Here is a 17,124-nt window from a genome sequence, read left to right as displayed (position 1 = left end):
ATGGCATTACCACTGAATCCCTCACCATCAGCATCCTGGGGGTTACCATTGACCAGAAACCACATTAGCCACATAAATACTGTGGCTACAAGAGCAGTTCAGAGGCTAGGAATCTTGCGATGAACAACTCACCTGCTGACTCCCCCAAGCCTGTCCACCATCTGCAAGCCAAAAGTCAGGAGTGTGATGGAATATTCCCCACTTGCCTGGATGAGCACAGCTCTCTCAACACTCAAGAAGCTGGACACCATTCAGGACAAAGCAGCCTGCTTGATTGGCACCCCATCCACAAACTTTCACTTTTGCCACCACCGACGCACAGTAGCAACAGTGTGTATCACCTACAAGAAGCACTGCAAGAACTCACAAAGCCTCCTTGGACAGCACCTTCCAAACCCACCACCACTACCATCTAGGGCAGCAGGCACATGGGGACATCACCATCGAAGTTCTCCTCCAAGTCACTCACCATCCTGACTTGGAGATGTATTCCTGTCAATGGGTCAAAATCCTGAACTCTATCCCTAACTTCCTGTGAGTATACCTACACCAGATGGACTACTGCAGTTCAAGAAGGCAGCTCACCACCACCTTCTCAAAGGCAATCAGGGATGGGCAATAAATACTGGCCTAGCCAGCAATGCCCACATCCCATGAATGATGAAAAAAAAACATGTGCACAAATTGCTGAAGGTGGCAGGGCAGTGTGAGGAAGTAGTTAAATTGGCATAAGGGATCCTGGGCTTCATAAATAAAGGGATAAAATAAAAGTAAGGAAATTACTGTGAATCTTTGTAAAACACTGGTTTGGCCTTACCTGGAGTATTGTTTCCAATTCTGGGCACCACACTTTAGGAAGGATGTTAAAGCTTAAGGGTGCAGGAAAGATTTATGAGTGTGGTTCCAGGAATGAGGGGACTCAGTTATGTGCATAGGTTGAAGAAGCTGGAACTGTGCTCCACAAAGAGAAGGTTGAGAAGAAATTTGTTAGAGGTGCTCAAAATTATGAGGGTCTAGATAAGATAGAGATAAATTGTTTCCATTGGCAAATTGATTGAGAATCAGAGGACATTGAATTAAGCTGAATGGCAAAAAAAAGGCAACACAAGGGAAAACTTTATGTAGCAAGTGGTTGGGATTTGGAATGCACTACCCAAGAGTGTGGTGGAGGCAGATTCCATCCTTTCAAAAGGGCTTTCAAAAGGGAATTCAATAAGCACTGGAAGGGACAGGGAAAGTTGAAGAGAGGGGATTATATGGGGCTAGCTGCGTTTCACTTGTAGAGAGCCAGCACGGGCATGACTTGTGTTGTAATCATTCTATGATTCAATGAACTCAAAATGAACTTTGCCCTTTGATCCTTAGATGACACAGATTAGTTGGCAGTGAGAGATGCCATTCAAAATATATCTGCTCAACAAAGATCAGTTTACTTTGCTTAGCCAATATGATATTTTAGCAGCCCACTGGATTACACACAAAAATACTCTACATCAGGATTGGTATTTATTCACTATGATTTCCTAAATTATTAGATTAATGATCCATCCAACGTAAACACATGGAGACTAAGGGTCCAGAAGCTCTATTTTATGATTGAGCAGCTGATATATGCATAGTTACTACCCTAGCATGAAATTGTTTTAACCTGTTTTGATATTGTGATATTATGATTGACAAGGCCAGGTGGTGGAACATTTAAGAATGAACTAATTGGCATGACTAAGCAGTAGCTAAAACCATATGGGTTCCAACAGAAGACAGCCAAGAATTTGGAATTTGAAACGCAGTTATGGCTCACATTTCCCAGGCTCAAAATCTAATGGTCAAAGTGTCAAAATTATTTTTATAAAGTATAAAGCTGGATTTTTGTTTTGTTTTTCTTTTAAAAGTATGTTTGTCCTAAACAAAATTTCACTTAGGGAATTAAGTATTTAAGGAGGATCCATCAGTGAATTTAGGCCTTTAAAAAAAGGAAGTTCAATAGCTACACACAAAAGCGTCCTAACAGGGAATGTTACACTGCAGGGAGATTGATTACTAAGTTTGAAAGGACTGTAATAAATCAATTAGTTAACATAGTTCGATTCCATGGAGGTCCAGTACAATGTGCAGAAACAAAAGATGAAATATAAAAAGTTGAATACATTTTTTTATTCTTTCATGAGATTAGTCTTCCAACTGACAAAAATAAAGACATAGCACATGTGTATTCAAAATACTTAGCTGTTATATACTGTTGCAATGAAAAGGTGACTGCAGTGAGTGACCCATTCTTTCTCTTCCTTATAGCCTAAACAATCCATTACTAGATTATTGGTGTTCCTCCTGCTAATTTAAAACAAGCAATACCTACCTGGTAACGGGCAAACATGGGGGACCTTTAACAGACAGTGCTCGATCCAATTCACAATCTGGCATTAAGGTCAATATTGACCTGAAGCTAGAGGGCCAGGATTGATTGATAAATGACATTCTTTAGTACTTGCATATAGTCCAGTTGATGTGCATAAGTCTGGTTATGTGATGTGGACCTTCCTGATCCACAGAGTATCCAGGAGGAATAGACATGTAAAGTGTATCAGAAGAATAATGAGGTGAAGCATTAGTTGAATGTAACCTACAGTAAACCAGGGATGAAATATTCCAGGAAAATACATATTTATCACCTAAATAGGGAAGCAGAGGTATGGTAGCCTATCCATGAAGAAATGAGGGTTCAATATGGGAGCCAGCAGAAGGGACCAGAATTTTTGAGTTGTCCAACAGGTATATTGTACTTATGTGTATTGATATTGTTGTGGTATATTGTACTTGATATCCATGAGGTAAAGAATGGAGAGCGTGCACAGAAGAGCAGTCAAAAGCAACACATTAACTATGATTCATTTTAGCAGGAAGAACGTAGATATACAATATAAAATAAAGGGTACAATTCTAAACAGGTTGCAGGTGCAGAGAAAATGTTCCCATTGGTGGAAGGGTCAAGGTTGAGGCTAAGTGTAAAAGAAGCAATGGCAACATGAGGAAAAACATTTTCATGCAGTCAGTGGTTAGGATCTGGACTGCCTTGCCTGAGACTGTGGTGGAGGCAGGGTTCAACTGAGATTTGCAAAAGGAAATTGGATCATTATCTGAATAGAAAAAAAAATGCAGGGGAAAAGACGGGGGAGTGGCACTGGGTGAACTGCTCCTTCAGAGAGCCAACACAGACACGACAGGCCAAATGAGCTCCATCTGTGCTGTAACCATTCTATGATTCTACAGCAAGTGATTTCTTGAGTGAAAGCATAACAGCCAAGAGAAAAATAATCAACTGGTAGTTGTGGAGCACACCACAGTTAGGGGAAAGGTTGCTTTCTTTTTTTAATTGCAGCTGAGCTGCTCCTTTATATTACTGACCTGCCCTAATTCATTATGTAGAAGCAAATACATTCTATTGCATTTTTCCTTGCAGGGCTTGTTAAGCAGTGGTCTATATATTTATATTCTATAAATTTCTTAATATTTAAAACTCCTGAAAAGTGTTCTGCAAATTGTTGAAGGCCTGCCTTCATAACTGTACCAATGTTTCTGCACATCTTTCCAATTTTTTTTCTCTCAGATTTCCTCTGCAAGACCCCATTATTCTTTTTGTTCATAGAATACAACGTCTGACCAAGTGCCCTCTTCCTTTTCCAAAAAGCTTTTCTACCCACTTCGGTTATGTAGAAAGATTGGAGAAGAAAAGAAAGGAGCAGAAAAATTAGGAATGAGCTCCAATGTTAAAATAGAGAAGGCAAGCCGTCAAAACAAAGTTACAGCAGAGAAGAAACAACTTTTGACTCAAAAGCGTAGAGGCATGTGAGGGAACTTAGCCTGGGTGAATTGGATTAAAAATGTAATGAGTAAAATAGAGTAACCGTGAGAAATTTTTGAGTATTATTTTGATTTAGGAGATCTAGGAGTGTTCCCATAAGAGGAAAAAAGTGGTGCTCAGGTCTGCGAATGAACATATTTAAAAATAAAACTTTCCAATTATAATAGAAAACTATAGCTTGCAACACAAAAGAATCAAATGAAACAATCTAGCAATGTGGGGTTGGTGATGGCATTGTGGTTTTGTCACTGGACTAGTGATCCAGAGACACAGAGTAATGCTCTGGGGACCCGGGTTGGAATTCTGCCACGGCAGATGGAAATCTGGAATTAAAAGTTTAATGATGATCATGAACTCATTGTTGGTTGTTGTAAAAAAACCCATCTGGTTCACTAATGTCCTTTAGGGAAGGAAATTTGCCACCCTCACCTGGCCTACATGTGGCTCCAGACCCACGGCAAATATGATTGACTCTTAAATGCCCTCTGAAATGGCTTAGCAAGTTGTATCAAATCGCTACAAAGTCTCAAAAAAGGAATGAAACTGGACAGAACACCCGGCATTGACCGAGGCACCGGAAACAACATGAAATTCAGCCTTGTCGACCCTGCAAAGTCCTCCTTACTAACATGTGGGGGGTGCGGATGCCAAAATTGGGAGAGCTGCCTCACAGACTAGTCAAGCAACAGCCTGACAGTCTTCCTCAAGGAATCATACCTTACAGATAAGGTCCCAGGCACCACCATCAACATCCCTGGGTATGTCCTGTCCCACCGGCAGGACAGGCCTAGCAGAGGCACATGGTATACATTCGGGAGGGAGTTGCCCTTGAGTCCTCAACATTGACTCCAGACCCCGTGAGGTCAAACATGGGCAGGGAAAGCTCCTGCTGATTACCAAGTACCACCCTCCTTCAGCTGATTAATCAGTGCTTCTCCACGTTGAACACCACTTGAAGGAAGAACTGAGGGTTGCAGAATATACTCTGGGTAGGGGACTTCAATGTCCATCACCAAAAGTGGCTCGGTAGCACCACTACTAACCGAGCCCTTAAGGACTTAGCTGCTAGACTGGGTCTGCGGCAGGTGGTGAGGCAACCAACATGAGGGAAAAGCATACTTGACCTCATCCTCACCAAACCTGCCTGCCGCAGATGCATCTGTCCATGACAGTATAGGTAGGAGTGACCACCCCAGTCGCTGTGGAGGCGCAGTCCCGCCTTCACATTGGGGATACCCTCCATCATGTTGTGTGCACACCAACGTGCTAAATAGGATAGATTTCGAACACATCTAGCAACTCAAGACTGGGCATCCATGAGGTGCTGTGGGCCATCAGCAGCAGCAGAATTGCACTCGAACACAATTTGTAATCTCATGGCCCCTGATATCTCCCACTCTACCATTACCATCAAGCCAGGGGATCAACACTAGTTCAATGAAGAGTGCAGGAGGGCATGCCAGGAGCAGCACCAGGCATACCTAAAAATGAGGTGCCAACCTGGTGAAGCTAAAACACAGGACTGCTTGCCTGCCAAACAGCATAAGCAGCAAGTGATAGACAGAGCTAAGCGATCCCACAATCAATGGATCAGATTGAAGCTCTACAGTCCTGCTATATCCACCTGTGAATGATAGTGGACAATGATTGTGGATGAGGAGGCTCCACAAATATCCCCACCCTCAATGATGGGGGAGCCCAGCACATCAGTGCAAATGGTAAGGCTGAAGCATTTGCTACAATCTTCAGCCAGAAGTGCTGAGTGGATGATTCATCTCGGCCTCCTCTGGAGGTCACCAGCATCACAGATGCCAGTCTTCAGCCAATTCGATTCACTCCATGTGATATCAACAAACGGCTGAAGGCACTGGGTATTGCAAAGGCTATGGGCCCTGACAATATTCCGGCAATAATGCTGAAGACTTGTGTTCCAGAACTTGCCATGCCCCTAGCCAAGCTGTTCCAATACAGCTGCAACACTGGCATCTACCTGGCTATGTGGAAAATGGCCCAGGTATGTCCTGTGCACAAAAAACAGGACAAATGCAACCTGGCCAGTTACCACCCCATCAGTCTACTCTTGATCAGTAAAGTAATGGAAGGGGTCATCAACAGCATTTTCAAGCGGCACTGGCTTAGCAATATCCTGCTCACTGATGTCCAGTTTGGCTTCTGCAAGGGTCACTCAGTCCCTGACCTCATTACAGCCTCAAACATGGACAAAGGAGCTGAACTGCAGAAGTGAGGCGAGAGTGACTGCCCTTGACATCAAGGCTGCATTTGACCAAGTGTGACATCAAGGAGCCTTAGCAAAACTGGAGTCAATGGGAATCAGGGGGAAAATGCTCCTGGTTGGAGTCATACCTAGCACAAAGGAAGATGGTTGTGGTTGTTGGAGGTCAATCATCTCAGCTTCAGGACATCACTGCTGGAGTTCTTCGGGCTACTGTCCTCAGCCCAAACATTTCAGCTGCTTCATCAATGACCTTCTTTCCATCTTAAGGTCAGAAGTGGGGATGTTTGCTGATTATTGCATAATGTTCAGCACCATTCATGACTCTTCAGATACTGAAGCAGTCCATGTCCAAATTCAGCAAGACATGGACAATATCCAGGCTTGTATTGACAAGTGGCAAGCAACATTTGCTACACAAGTGCCGGGCAATCACCATCTCGAACAGGAGAGAATCTAACCATCGCTCCTTGGTGTTCAATGGCACTACCATCACTGAAGCCCCAACTATCAACATCCTGGGGGGGGTTACTATTGACCAGAAACTGAACTGGATTAGCCACATAAATACTGTAGCTACAAGAGCAGGTCAGAGGCTAGTAACTCACCTCCTGACTCCCCAAAGCCTGTCCACCATCTACAAAGCACAAGTCAGAAGTATGATGGAATACTCCCCACTTGCCTTGTAGCTCCCACAATGCTCAAGAAGCTTGACACCATCCAGGACAAAGCAGCCTGCTTGATTGGTACCACATCCACAAACATTCACTCCCTCCACCACCGACGCACAGCAGCAGCAGCCGATTTTGGCGCCTGCCTTACTTCCACATTATGGGAAATCAGTGTGTTCATGTCGGGTTTATGACCCGATGTCATCACACTGGATTTTATACATACATGTGACAGCAGCAGTTCTGTTTTCCACACTAAAAGTCCACTCCCAAGTGTCTAGTACCTAATCTAAGGAGAAATTTCTTGATTTAAAAAGTGGTGCAACTTTGTAAATTCTTTACCTCATTGTTGGAGATGCTCAGTGGATGAGTATATTCAAGACCAAGAATGATAGATTGTTGGATATTAAGGGAATCAGGGGACATGGGGATCAGACAGAAAAGTGGAGTGGGGTCAAAAAACAGCCATGCTCTGTTCATATTTCTTATATTATTTTCTTACTTTACATTTGTATTCTATTACTGACATCAACAATTTGACTGCATGGACCTGCACACTCAGTTATCTGCTCGTTGTAGGTGAAAGTCATTCACAAAAGTAGCTTAGATTTGCATCAACCTTCCCTCTACCCCCATTTATATTGTAATAGGTGGAAAAAAACAAAACACACACAAATCAAATTGATTATCATGCAGGACATACCTACAATCAGGTGCAGGGCACCATCGGGCATCTGGATCAGATGCAAGATACCTTCGCAGCATGAACTCCTCGTACTTTTCCATCAAAGTGCCATTGTTGAGAATCATACGGATGTCTGATGGATGAAACAACTCAGAACATTCTGGACAGGCAACATTGACCCTACTCTCTGTAATTTCAATTTTCAAATATTGCTGTAAGCAATCCAGGCAAGAACGATGATGACAAGAAATGATCTCTGGGAACTCGGATCGAGGCTGGCTAAGAAGGCAGAGTGGACACTCCAGAGTGCCCAACAACTGTTCATTACTGGATGATTGCATTGTCCTGTTGGTGGAGGACATCTTTTTCTCATCCTCACTTTCCATTTTTGTGTGCACTCCTTCAATTGTAACTGTGGACATCTCCAGCTTTGATTTTGATTTAGGTTTCCTGCTGAAGAGGCTGAAGAATTGGAGCTGTCGATGTTTATTTGGTCTTTTCATGATCTTAAATATACTACAAAGTTACAAAATTGGTCAAGATTACTACTTTTATGGTTTTCCAAAGTGATTGACCACAGTCTACCAATTTTGGAATCAAATAGCAACTGATCATTGAAAGACAAAATCCTTACAAGGATACAGTGTAAAAGAAAACATGGCAAGTTTCTTTTTCCACTTAGGAAATTCAAGTAGTTCGTAAATATAATTAGCAATACTGAAACAACCAGTGTTTTGTCCAACTGAGCTTACATGAAGCATGAATCGCAACACCAATTTTTAAATGGCTTCGCACAGAACGGATACACATAGCAAGTTGAGATATTAAGTAGTCCCAGAATCGAACAGCAGTGCATGTTGGATGTTGGATAGTGTCACCTTGCGATGTTCATTGTTTTCTCCTTTTCCGTCGTGGAACCTAGAAAATGTTGAAATCAAAAGCGGAGGGGAAAACAGTTACATAAAAATTCTTGCATCACAAATGCTCAAATATTCCCAAATAATATATGAAGCTTATTCATCCAATAATGTTATGGTAATTCACTTAAAGAGACATCCCATGTGAAAGTGGATAACACCACTCAGAATAGTTAGTTCTACTAGTGCAGGTTTTCTAGTTGAATCTAAGCACAATCTTCAAATAAAGATCACATAGACTAGGGACCAAGGAGTGTTAATTTGCAACACTTGAGGTATCAATTCTGTATAAAATGGAATTAGTGATAAATCCCCACTTGAAATCAATCTCTCTACTAAAATCAGGAACAATACCAACAACACCAAAGTTACTCAATTCCTTATCTATTTGTTCTTGTTTAATATGATTACTCTTGGGGAGGCGATGGCATAGTGGTATTATCACTGGATGAGTAATCCAGAGAATAAGGGTAATGCTCTGGGAACCCAGGAACACAGCAGATGGTGAAATCCGAATTCAATTAAAAAAAAAACGGAATTAGAAGTCTAATGATGACCATGAAACCATTGTTGATTGTCGTAAAAATTCAACTGGTTCACTAATGTCCCTTAAGGAAGGAAATTGACCGTCCTTACCTGGTCTGGCTTACATGTGACTCCAGGCCCACAGCAATGTGGTTGACTTTTAAATGCCTGCTGCAATGGCCTAGCATGTCACTCAGTTCTCAAGGGCGATTAAGGATAAACAATAAATACTGACCTTAAGCTGTTGATCAGTCATGAAAGTAGATTGCTAAAAGTCTAGATCATTCATACACCTCCATATAGGTCTGTCCCATTTACACAATCAGATCTGGACTCAGCAGTGGAATGTGGAGTTAGTACACTGCCTGCACATTTCTCCACTATTATCTGATAACTTTTGACAAAAACAAAGAAGGTTTACTTTAGTACAAGAAATTGACTTCAGGCTGCTGTATTATTGAAATGGCTCGTGTAGTGTAATGTTATCATAGGAATATAGGACTTAGGAGCAGGAGTAGCCCTTCGAGTCTGCACCACCATTCAATAAGATCACAGCTGATCTGGTTGTGGCCTTACTCCACCTTCCTGTCTGCCTGCCAAAACCCTTGACTCGCTTGTCTTTTAAAAATATGGCTAATTCTGCCTTGAATAAATTCAATGAATCAGCCTCCACTGCATTCTGGGAAAGAGAATTCCACACACTAACGACCTTTGGAAAGAAAAAAATTCTCACCTGTCTTAAAGCGATAGACCTCTGGTTCTTAAACTGTGTCCCCTGGTTCTAGTCTCCCCTACAAGTTGAAACATCCTCCCGGTATCTACCTATCAAGTTTCCTTCAGGGTCTTTGTTTCAATAAGATCACCTCTCATTCTTCTTGACTCCTGTTACTTTCACAGCTGATGTTAATGCTGAACAAGCCAGATCTCAGATTGAAATCCGCCTCGTCTGATCGGTTTTTTTTGCATTGTAAAAACGAGGGAAAGCTACTTAAAACAAAAGCACTGAACTCCAGACTTTTAAAATTTGAAAAATTAAATGTTTATTAAAATATAGAAAAGATAAAACTTTAACATACACAAGATAAAAGATACACAGTTAGAAAAATCTTACAAAAATAACCCCCAAAATGATTTATCAAAGGTGCACAATAAAACCATCTTGTGGCAACAACCCTTATAGATTCTTTAACATAAAGTCCAGGAAATATGACCCAAACTAAGAAATTGCTTTCATTTTAACACAAGTATGGTCTGTGACTCCCCAGAACAACTTCACGTTTTTATTTCAGGTTTCCAGCATCCGCAGAATTTTGCTTTTTCTACGCTGATGTGGCTATCCAAAGGGAGATCAAAAAAAAACTTTCACAGTGTTCTGGCCCAAAATTGAGTTGCTCTTTCCAATTAAAAGACTTTGATAGCTTTTTCAGCACACTCCAAAGACACAAAAATTGGCTTGGAGTGGGACTTCCCCCGACAGCAACTCACTACAGCTGAAACCATATTTTCAGAAATAACATTTTCACATCTTTCATCTTAGTTCTCCATTTTCTTAAAATATTATTCCCAAGTATTAAAACCTTTCATGTTCCTATCTCCTCTCTATTTTGGGTCAATAAAATTTAAAACATTTGCCTGTTTACTCAAATCTTCAGTAAAATGTGAATGCTCTTTTGAAGATACCTTTGAAATGCAACAGCTACAAATGAAATTTAAAACTCATCTCCAAATACTAATTTCAGATCTACTGTTTCCTCTTAAGGAAGGCCTCAATACAAAATGCAAGATGATAACCTTTAGTCTTTCATTCTTTACTTTCTACAGACAATCTGACTTCAACAACCTCATCTTTGACTAACCATGGACACACAGACACTGCTTTATCCTTACCTACATAGAATACATACAGAAATATAAAAATATACACGTCATCACACTCCAAAGGGTATAGCCCCAACCTGTTCAACCTTTCTTCATAAGATAAGCCCTTCACCCAAGCAGGGGGTCGAATGAACCTTATCTGAACTGCTGTTAATGCAATTATATCTTTTTCAAATAAGGAGACCAAAACTGTAGACAGTACTCCAGATGTAGTTTCACCAAAGCCCTGTACAGCTGCTAAAACACTTCCCTACTTTTATATTCCATTCCCCTTGCAATAAATGCCAACATTCCATTTGCCTTCCCAAACACTTGTTGTTCCTGCATACTAACTTTGTGCAAGTCAGGTGCTAGGACACCCAAAACCCTCTGCATCATGGAGTTCTGTAATCCCTCTCATTTAAATAGTATACTGCTGTTCTATTCGTGCTGTCAAAGTGGACAAGTTCACATTTTCCCACATTATACTCCCTATGCTAAATTTTTGCACACTCACTTAACTTATCTATAGCCCTTCACAGGCTTGCTACCTCCTCTTGACAACTTACTTTCCTAGCTATCTTGGTGTCATCAGCAAATTTAACTACCATGCATTCAATCCCTTCATCCAAATCATTGCTGCAGATTGTAAATAGTTGAGCCCCCAGCACTGATCCCTGTGGCACTCCACATGTTACAGATTGCCAACCTGAAAATAACACATTTATCCCTACTCTCGGCTTCCTTTTAATTAACAAATCCTTTATCCATGCTAATATGTTACCCCCTACACCATGTAATTTTATCTTGTGTAGTAACCTTTGATGTGGCATCTTATTAAATGCCTTCTGAAAATCCACATACGTCACATCTAGAGGTTGCCCTTTATTCATCTTGTTACTTGCTCAAAACACTCAAATTAGTTAATCACGATTTCCCTTTCATATACCCATGTTGATTGTGACTGATCAAATTCTGATTTTCTAAGTATTCTGCTGTAACCTCCTTAATAATGGAATCTAGCAACTTCCTTATGACTTTTAGCTTTGAAGAAGAGTCGCGCGGAGTCAAAATCTGAATTGTTTCTTTCTCCACACATGCTATCAGACCTGAGTTTTCTGTTTTTATTTCATATTTCCAGCATCCACAATATTTTGCTTTTATCCCTATGACAGATGTTAGGCTAACTGGCCTGTAGTTTCCTGCTTTCTGTCTCCATCCTTTCTTGAATCAAGGTGTTACATTAGTTATTTTTCAATTCACTGGGACTCTTCCAGAATCTAAGGAATTTTGGAAGATTATAACCAATGCATCTACCTTCTCTGCTGCCACTTTTTTTAAGATGCGAGAATGCTGGCCATCGGCTCCTGGGGGCTTGTCTGCCTTTATGTCTATTATCTATGTCTAGGTAACTTTCCCCACCCTCATCCCTGATGCATTGCAGTGCCCACAGCTTGACCTCCAGCTCAATGCCTCTGAGCTGGAGCTCCTCCAGCAACAGGAACTACAGATGTGTTTGCCCTGGGTCACATGTGTGTCCAGGAACTTCCATATTCTGCAGTTGCAACACATCACCTGCCTTCCCAACTTTATTATGCTTTAATTAATTTATTATTTTCCTTAATCAATGTATTATTAAGGAAACCTGCCTCTCTCAATAAGTTTTACTGTTTGTAAACATTGCTACCATTAATAAAACCTTTCAGTTACAAATGAATTATTAGTTTTGAAAGATAAACAAAGCTAATCACCGATCTGCTTCCCTGCGATGTCACACCTCATAGCATCCATATGCTTCAAAAGGTGAGTGCAAGAAATGCTAATGATGCAAGTGGCATCAGTAACCCTATTTTCTCCCTCTCAACAGTAGTTTAAAAAAGACTCCACTACCTAATAAAGTCTTTCATAAACAAAAAGTCACAAACTCAGGTTAAACTGAGATTTTTTAGTTTCCTTGCATGGGAATTTCTTGTTTTCAGAAAACGTCACAAATACCAATTTATTTCATTTCAAGCTCCAAAATTCCAAATCGTTAATATCACAGTATAATAAAAGAACAAAATCCACATATACTTGATAAGATGCAAATAGATACTGAAATACAAATACCATTGGGTCAGGCCAGACTGATCAAGGAACAAAACAACCAAATATCTTTACTCTGTCACCAACTACAAGATATAAATGGTTGCTTGGAGTGTTGAGTAGAAATTATTTGCACACTAATCCGGCAGAGGTTAGAAAATCAGCAAAAGTGCTCTGAGATAGCTTAAGCCAGGCCCAAGATGAAACTTTGCAGCTCCCCAATAATCCCTTAATTGTAGATAATTTGTAACACAATATACATACCATCAGGTGTGGTCTGGTGATGCCTTCTTGTTCTGCCAACAAACCTAAAACCCTGTTTCATTCATAGCCTTCGCTCTTCCAAGGGATTTTCTGGCAACACAAATGCTTTTTTCACTTTCTGCTCAGTTACTTATTGATATCTGGTGGGAGAGGAAAACAGCATATTCAGAGGAAAGAACCCAAACTTGTCTTCAACTCCAGATCACTGAAATCACTGCAACTTCTACTCTATGTTACAGTTGTCAGCAACTATTAACATTGAAGTAAGCATAAAATGTTTTCTTCTATACAATAACATCTTTTCTGACAAATTACCTTTCATAGATTATAAAATATTTTTTGCTTTACAGTAATAAACATCTTAACTGCCCACAATTTATAGTTAGGATGTAGTGCTTTTTTTAAAAAAGGAATGTCCACATATGTTAAAATTATTTTGTAATGATGAAATGATTACATGAATCCAAGAAGATATGTTCAGTCAACATGTTGGGAATGGGAATGAGGAACTAGAATAATATATTTATATTGCAGAATGCCTCTATCTACAAGAAACTATAAAACCCGCAGCATTACAAGGTCATGTTCCTCAAGACATTTGAACACGGATTGTTGGACGGCACAAAAATGTGTGTGTGTGGATAAGAGCCAGGACAGAAGTTTGCAGCATTTATTGGCATTCACAGTTCAATAATCAATTTCTGCAGTTAATATACTTGCTTTCAATTTAACATTCCCTCCAGAAAAAACAAGGAACAAAATAAGTGACCACACACCAAGAAAAATGCAGCACATGCTTGAGTTCAAAAATGGTCTAGCATTTAAAATTTTTCAAAACCTCAAAAATAATTTCAAAAATCTTTTAAAAACAATTTCTACAATTCTATAGATAGCAATAGTACATAAACAGAACTGATCACAAATTATAAGAGCTTCACAGTTGAAAAAAATGCACACTCTTGATTAAACAGGAAGAGGTTAAAATTCTAAGAACAATCATTACGAAATCACAGTGGCAAGCACAAGAACTGGTGACATCTTTGGGCTGGAAAGTGAGCTACAATAGCCTGGCCAAAAATAAGTACTGATCCATTAACATGACATAAAACAAATTTTACTTAATGGATCAGAATCAGAATGTACTTACTCAAATTAAAATTTGAGTAATAATTGAATTGATTGAATGTACGTCTGAATTATGAAAATCTGCTCACCTAATTTACTCCCCACTGATGCAGACAATCAGAGCTCTCCACACTAGTGTAATCACCACACCCCCCATTGTTGTAGTACTACTGAATCAAAAACTGCATCATACACAGTCTATATGCTTTCACCATCAACTGCAGGCTTTTACTTAAATTTCTCTTGCAGCAGGCAATTTTTACAGAACCAATTATTAAGATATCTTAATTGCAACAAGTGATCCAACTCAATCCAATTTTCTACACCTGTGGGAAAAATAATCTGCTCAAGTTGTAATACCTTTGAATCAACCACAATATGTTAATTTTGAAGTTATTTATCTGGCAATAGATACTGAAAAAAGCAACATAATGGGCATAGAACAGAGTGTCCTGTTAGAGCCACTGAGACAAAGTAACTAATGGTTTTAAACTATCTTTTGTGTAATTGATTCCAGTGACAAAGCACTTTGTAAAGTTGAATCAAGTGGAATAAAATGTCGACAGAACGGTACTAGAATTTCCACCTCTCTTCTACTGAAGCTCTTTCCATTGCAACCACGCAAAAATACTTTATGAGCGATGGTTCGCAGTTTCTTTTCTGCTGGGTAAAACTTATCCATATTTCTAATGAATCTTGGACTCATCTTATAATAGAGCTGCCACAGTAGGCAGTCCAGCATGACAAGTGCTATGCAGAAAGAGTGGCTGCCAACATCACTCATCTTGTGTAGATTTACCTTAGCTAACAGTTTTGTCCCACACATATTTGCACAGGTTAATGGATGCTGCTACCACCACTGCTAGGTGTGGCAAGTTGACATTTCTCCTGGCATAGACAGATTCAGTGCTCAGCCATCTAGTGTAGGCCAGCAGTGCAGGGAAGAAACAAGTTTTTGAAGCAAAAATCGCAATCATGATCTTTAAACAATGAATATGCAAACTTTTGCGACTAGTGATTTTCCCTGTGCAACTAATAATTTGGATTTTGCCCAAGGTGAACAGCAAATCCAGAAGTGACAACAGAAACACATAACAGAACCAGTTCTGTAATTTGACCCATCAGTCAAAAACACAGTCAGCTCCAAATGGACAAATATCTGCTCCCAAAGAACTTTAGAAGAAACCAAATCACTATCCATTCATTCCACCGATGCAAAATCTTTTCTTCAGCTAGCTGTCCTTAATATTCCCACTTTTTAAAAAGTCAGCCCAATAATTTCTCCTTAACTGCGACCAAGAGGCAGTGAAAGGGCTTGTGCGCCTCAAATGACTTGAAGACCAAAATCAAAGAAGCGTTTTAGAAAGTTAATGGGGAAACTTTGTTCAATTATTTTGCATTAGATGGAACTGAGTGCATTTTAAGTAGACTATTGTGTAAAGATCAGGATACGATTTTTCGCTGCAATTAGTAGAAATCCTCTCCATGCATCACGTTTCTTGATGCATTCAATGCCAGCAAAAGATTAAAAGGAGGAATAATTACACACCGCCCACAGCCTACTGTATAACGAGCTATACCTTAAATACAAACAGTTACAAGGAATTAACATGACTAATCATTTGAAGAACTTCAGTTTTAATCTAAGTGACAGATACTGAAAGTTTGGGAGAGCATGTTATGAGAACTGAACCGTAAATCTGTTTAGTTTGCGGTTTTAGCTAGTCAAAGCAAAAGATAAACATGTATCTGCACAGTGAAAATCCACACTATGATCTTTGAACATAAAAGAAAAACATTCTCAGGATTTGGGTAACTCTGGCAAAGCGTTAACAATGGATTTTGACACAACTAAGAAGCTTGCAAAAACAGAATTACCTGGAAAAACTCAGCAGGTCTGGTAGCATCGGCGGAGAAGAAAAGAGTTGACGTTTCGAGTCCTCATGACCCTTCGACAGAGGACTCGAAACGTCAACTCTTTTCTTCTCCGCCGATGCTGCCAGACCTGCTGAGTTTTTCCAGGTAATTCTGTTTTTGTTTTTGTTTTGGATTTCCAGCATCCGCAGTTTTTTTGTTTTTAAGAAGCTTGCAAGACAACTTCAGAATGGAATTAAAGGTCAACTACTGTGGGCTGGACATATAGTCCAGATTGAGCTAGGATGGCAGGTTTACTTCTATAAAAGCTACGAATGAATGAATTGGGTTTTTATAACAACCGGATTGCCCAATGGTCATTTTTCTTTAAACTGAACCATGTCCTCTGCTTCAACTTGGCTGGTGGGGCCGGAGGTGGGGCATTCACATTTGCTTCTACTGGCCACGAAAGCCATGAAAAACTAATTTATCTTCTCAGCCTGCTGTTCCTTGTTACCAGGTATTGCTGGTGAAACTGTCTGAGTGCAAAGCGCAAAGGGATGTAAAAAAAATCACATGAAGGTAATCAGACTTCAACTTTTGTACATCAATGAGACCACTTTCTGCCTGGGTCAAGGGCTTCACATGTTTCCCAATTGCTGTGGATCATAAGTGTGACTTGGGCGAGGTAAGTACACAGTTGCCAATATTTTAGCCCTTGATCTCATTGGGTACAGGGTGGTGAAAAAACATCAGGCCTCGTTTTTTTGTTCAGGTAGCATTTAAACTGTCATGGTGGGTTTTGAACATTCTCTGGATTACTAGTCCACCAACATAACCACTACACTACTGTACCCAAAAGAGCTAACCTGTAAAATTACTGTTAAAAAGCTGCAGAAATCATCTATTTTGTTTTTGGTGGGTCGATCAATACATTCCAAAGTGAATTGGAAGTAATCATTTGCACATTTGTCATCTTTAAATACAACTCGTCTGAATCTAAGTTCTCTTCAGAAAATTATGCAGACAGTTCAGAGTCCATAAAGAGA

The 17,124-nt window shown here is 40.0% G+C and overlaps 1 protein-coding gene across 2 annotated transcripts in view; it reads right to left on the bottom strand.

The window, feature by feature from the left end:
- Positions 1-17,124, bottom strand: part of si:ch211-278j3.3 (E3 ubiquitin-protein ligase RNF19A) — a 103,648-nt gene that overhangs the window by 51,056 nt on the left and 35,468 nt on the right. For both annotated transcript variants that reach the window (XM_041187863.1, XM_041187862.1), the window contains exons 2-3: positions 13,097-13,236; positions 7,467-8,366 (exon numbers count right to left, since the gene is read on the bottom strand). In XM_041187863.1, coding sequence (XP_041043797.1) covers positions 7,467-7,951 — 485 coding nt within the window. In that variant the 5' untranslated portion in view covers positions 7,952-8,366; positions 13,097-13,236. The remainder of the gene's footprint in view (positions 1-7,466; positions 8,367-13,096; positions 13,237-17,124) is intronic.

This window comes from Carcharodon carcharias, chromosome 5 (assembly GCF_017639515.1).
Source record: "Carcharodon carcharias isolate sCarCar2 chromosome 5, sCarCar2.pri, whole genome shotgun sequence".
Classification (NCBI taxonomy): Eukaryota; Metazoa; Chordata; class Chondrichthyes; order Lamniformes; family Lamnidae; genus Carcharodon; species Carcharodon carcharias.
The sequence above is the reverse complement of the archived record's forward strand: the minus strand, read 5'-3'. Positions and strand labels throughout refer to the sequence as shown.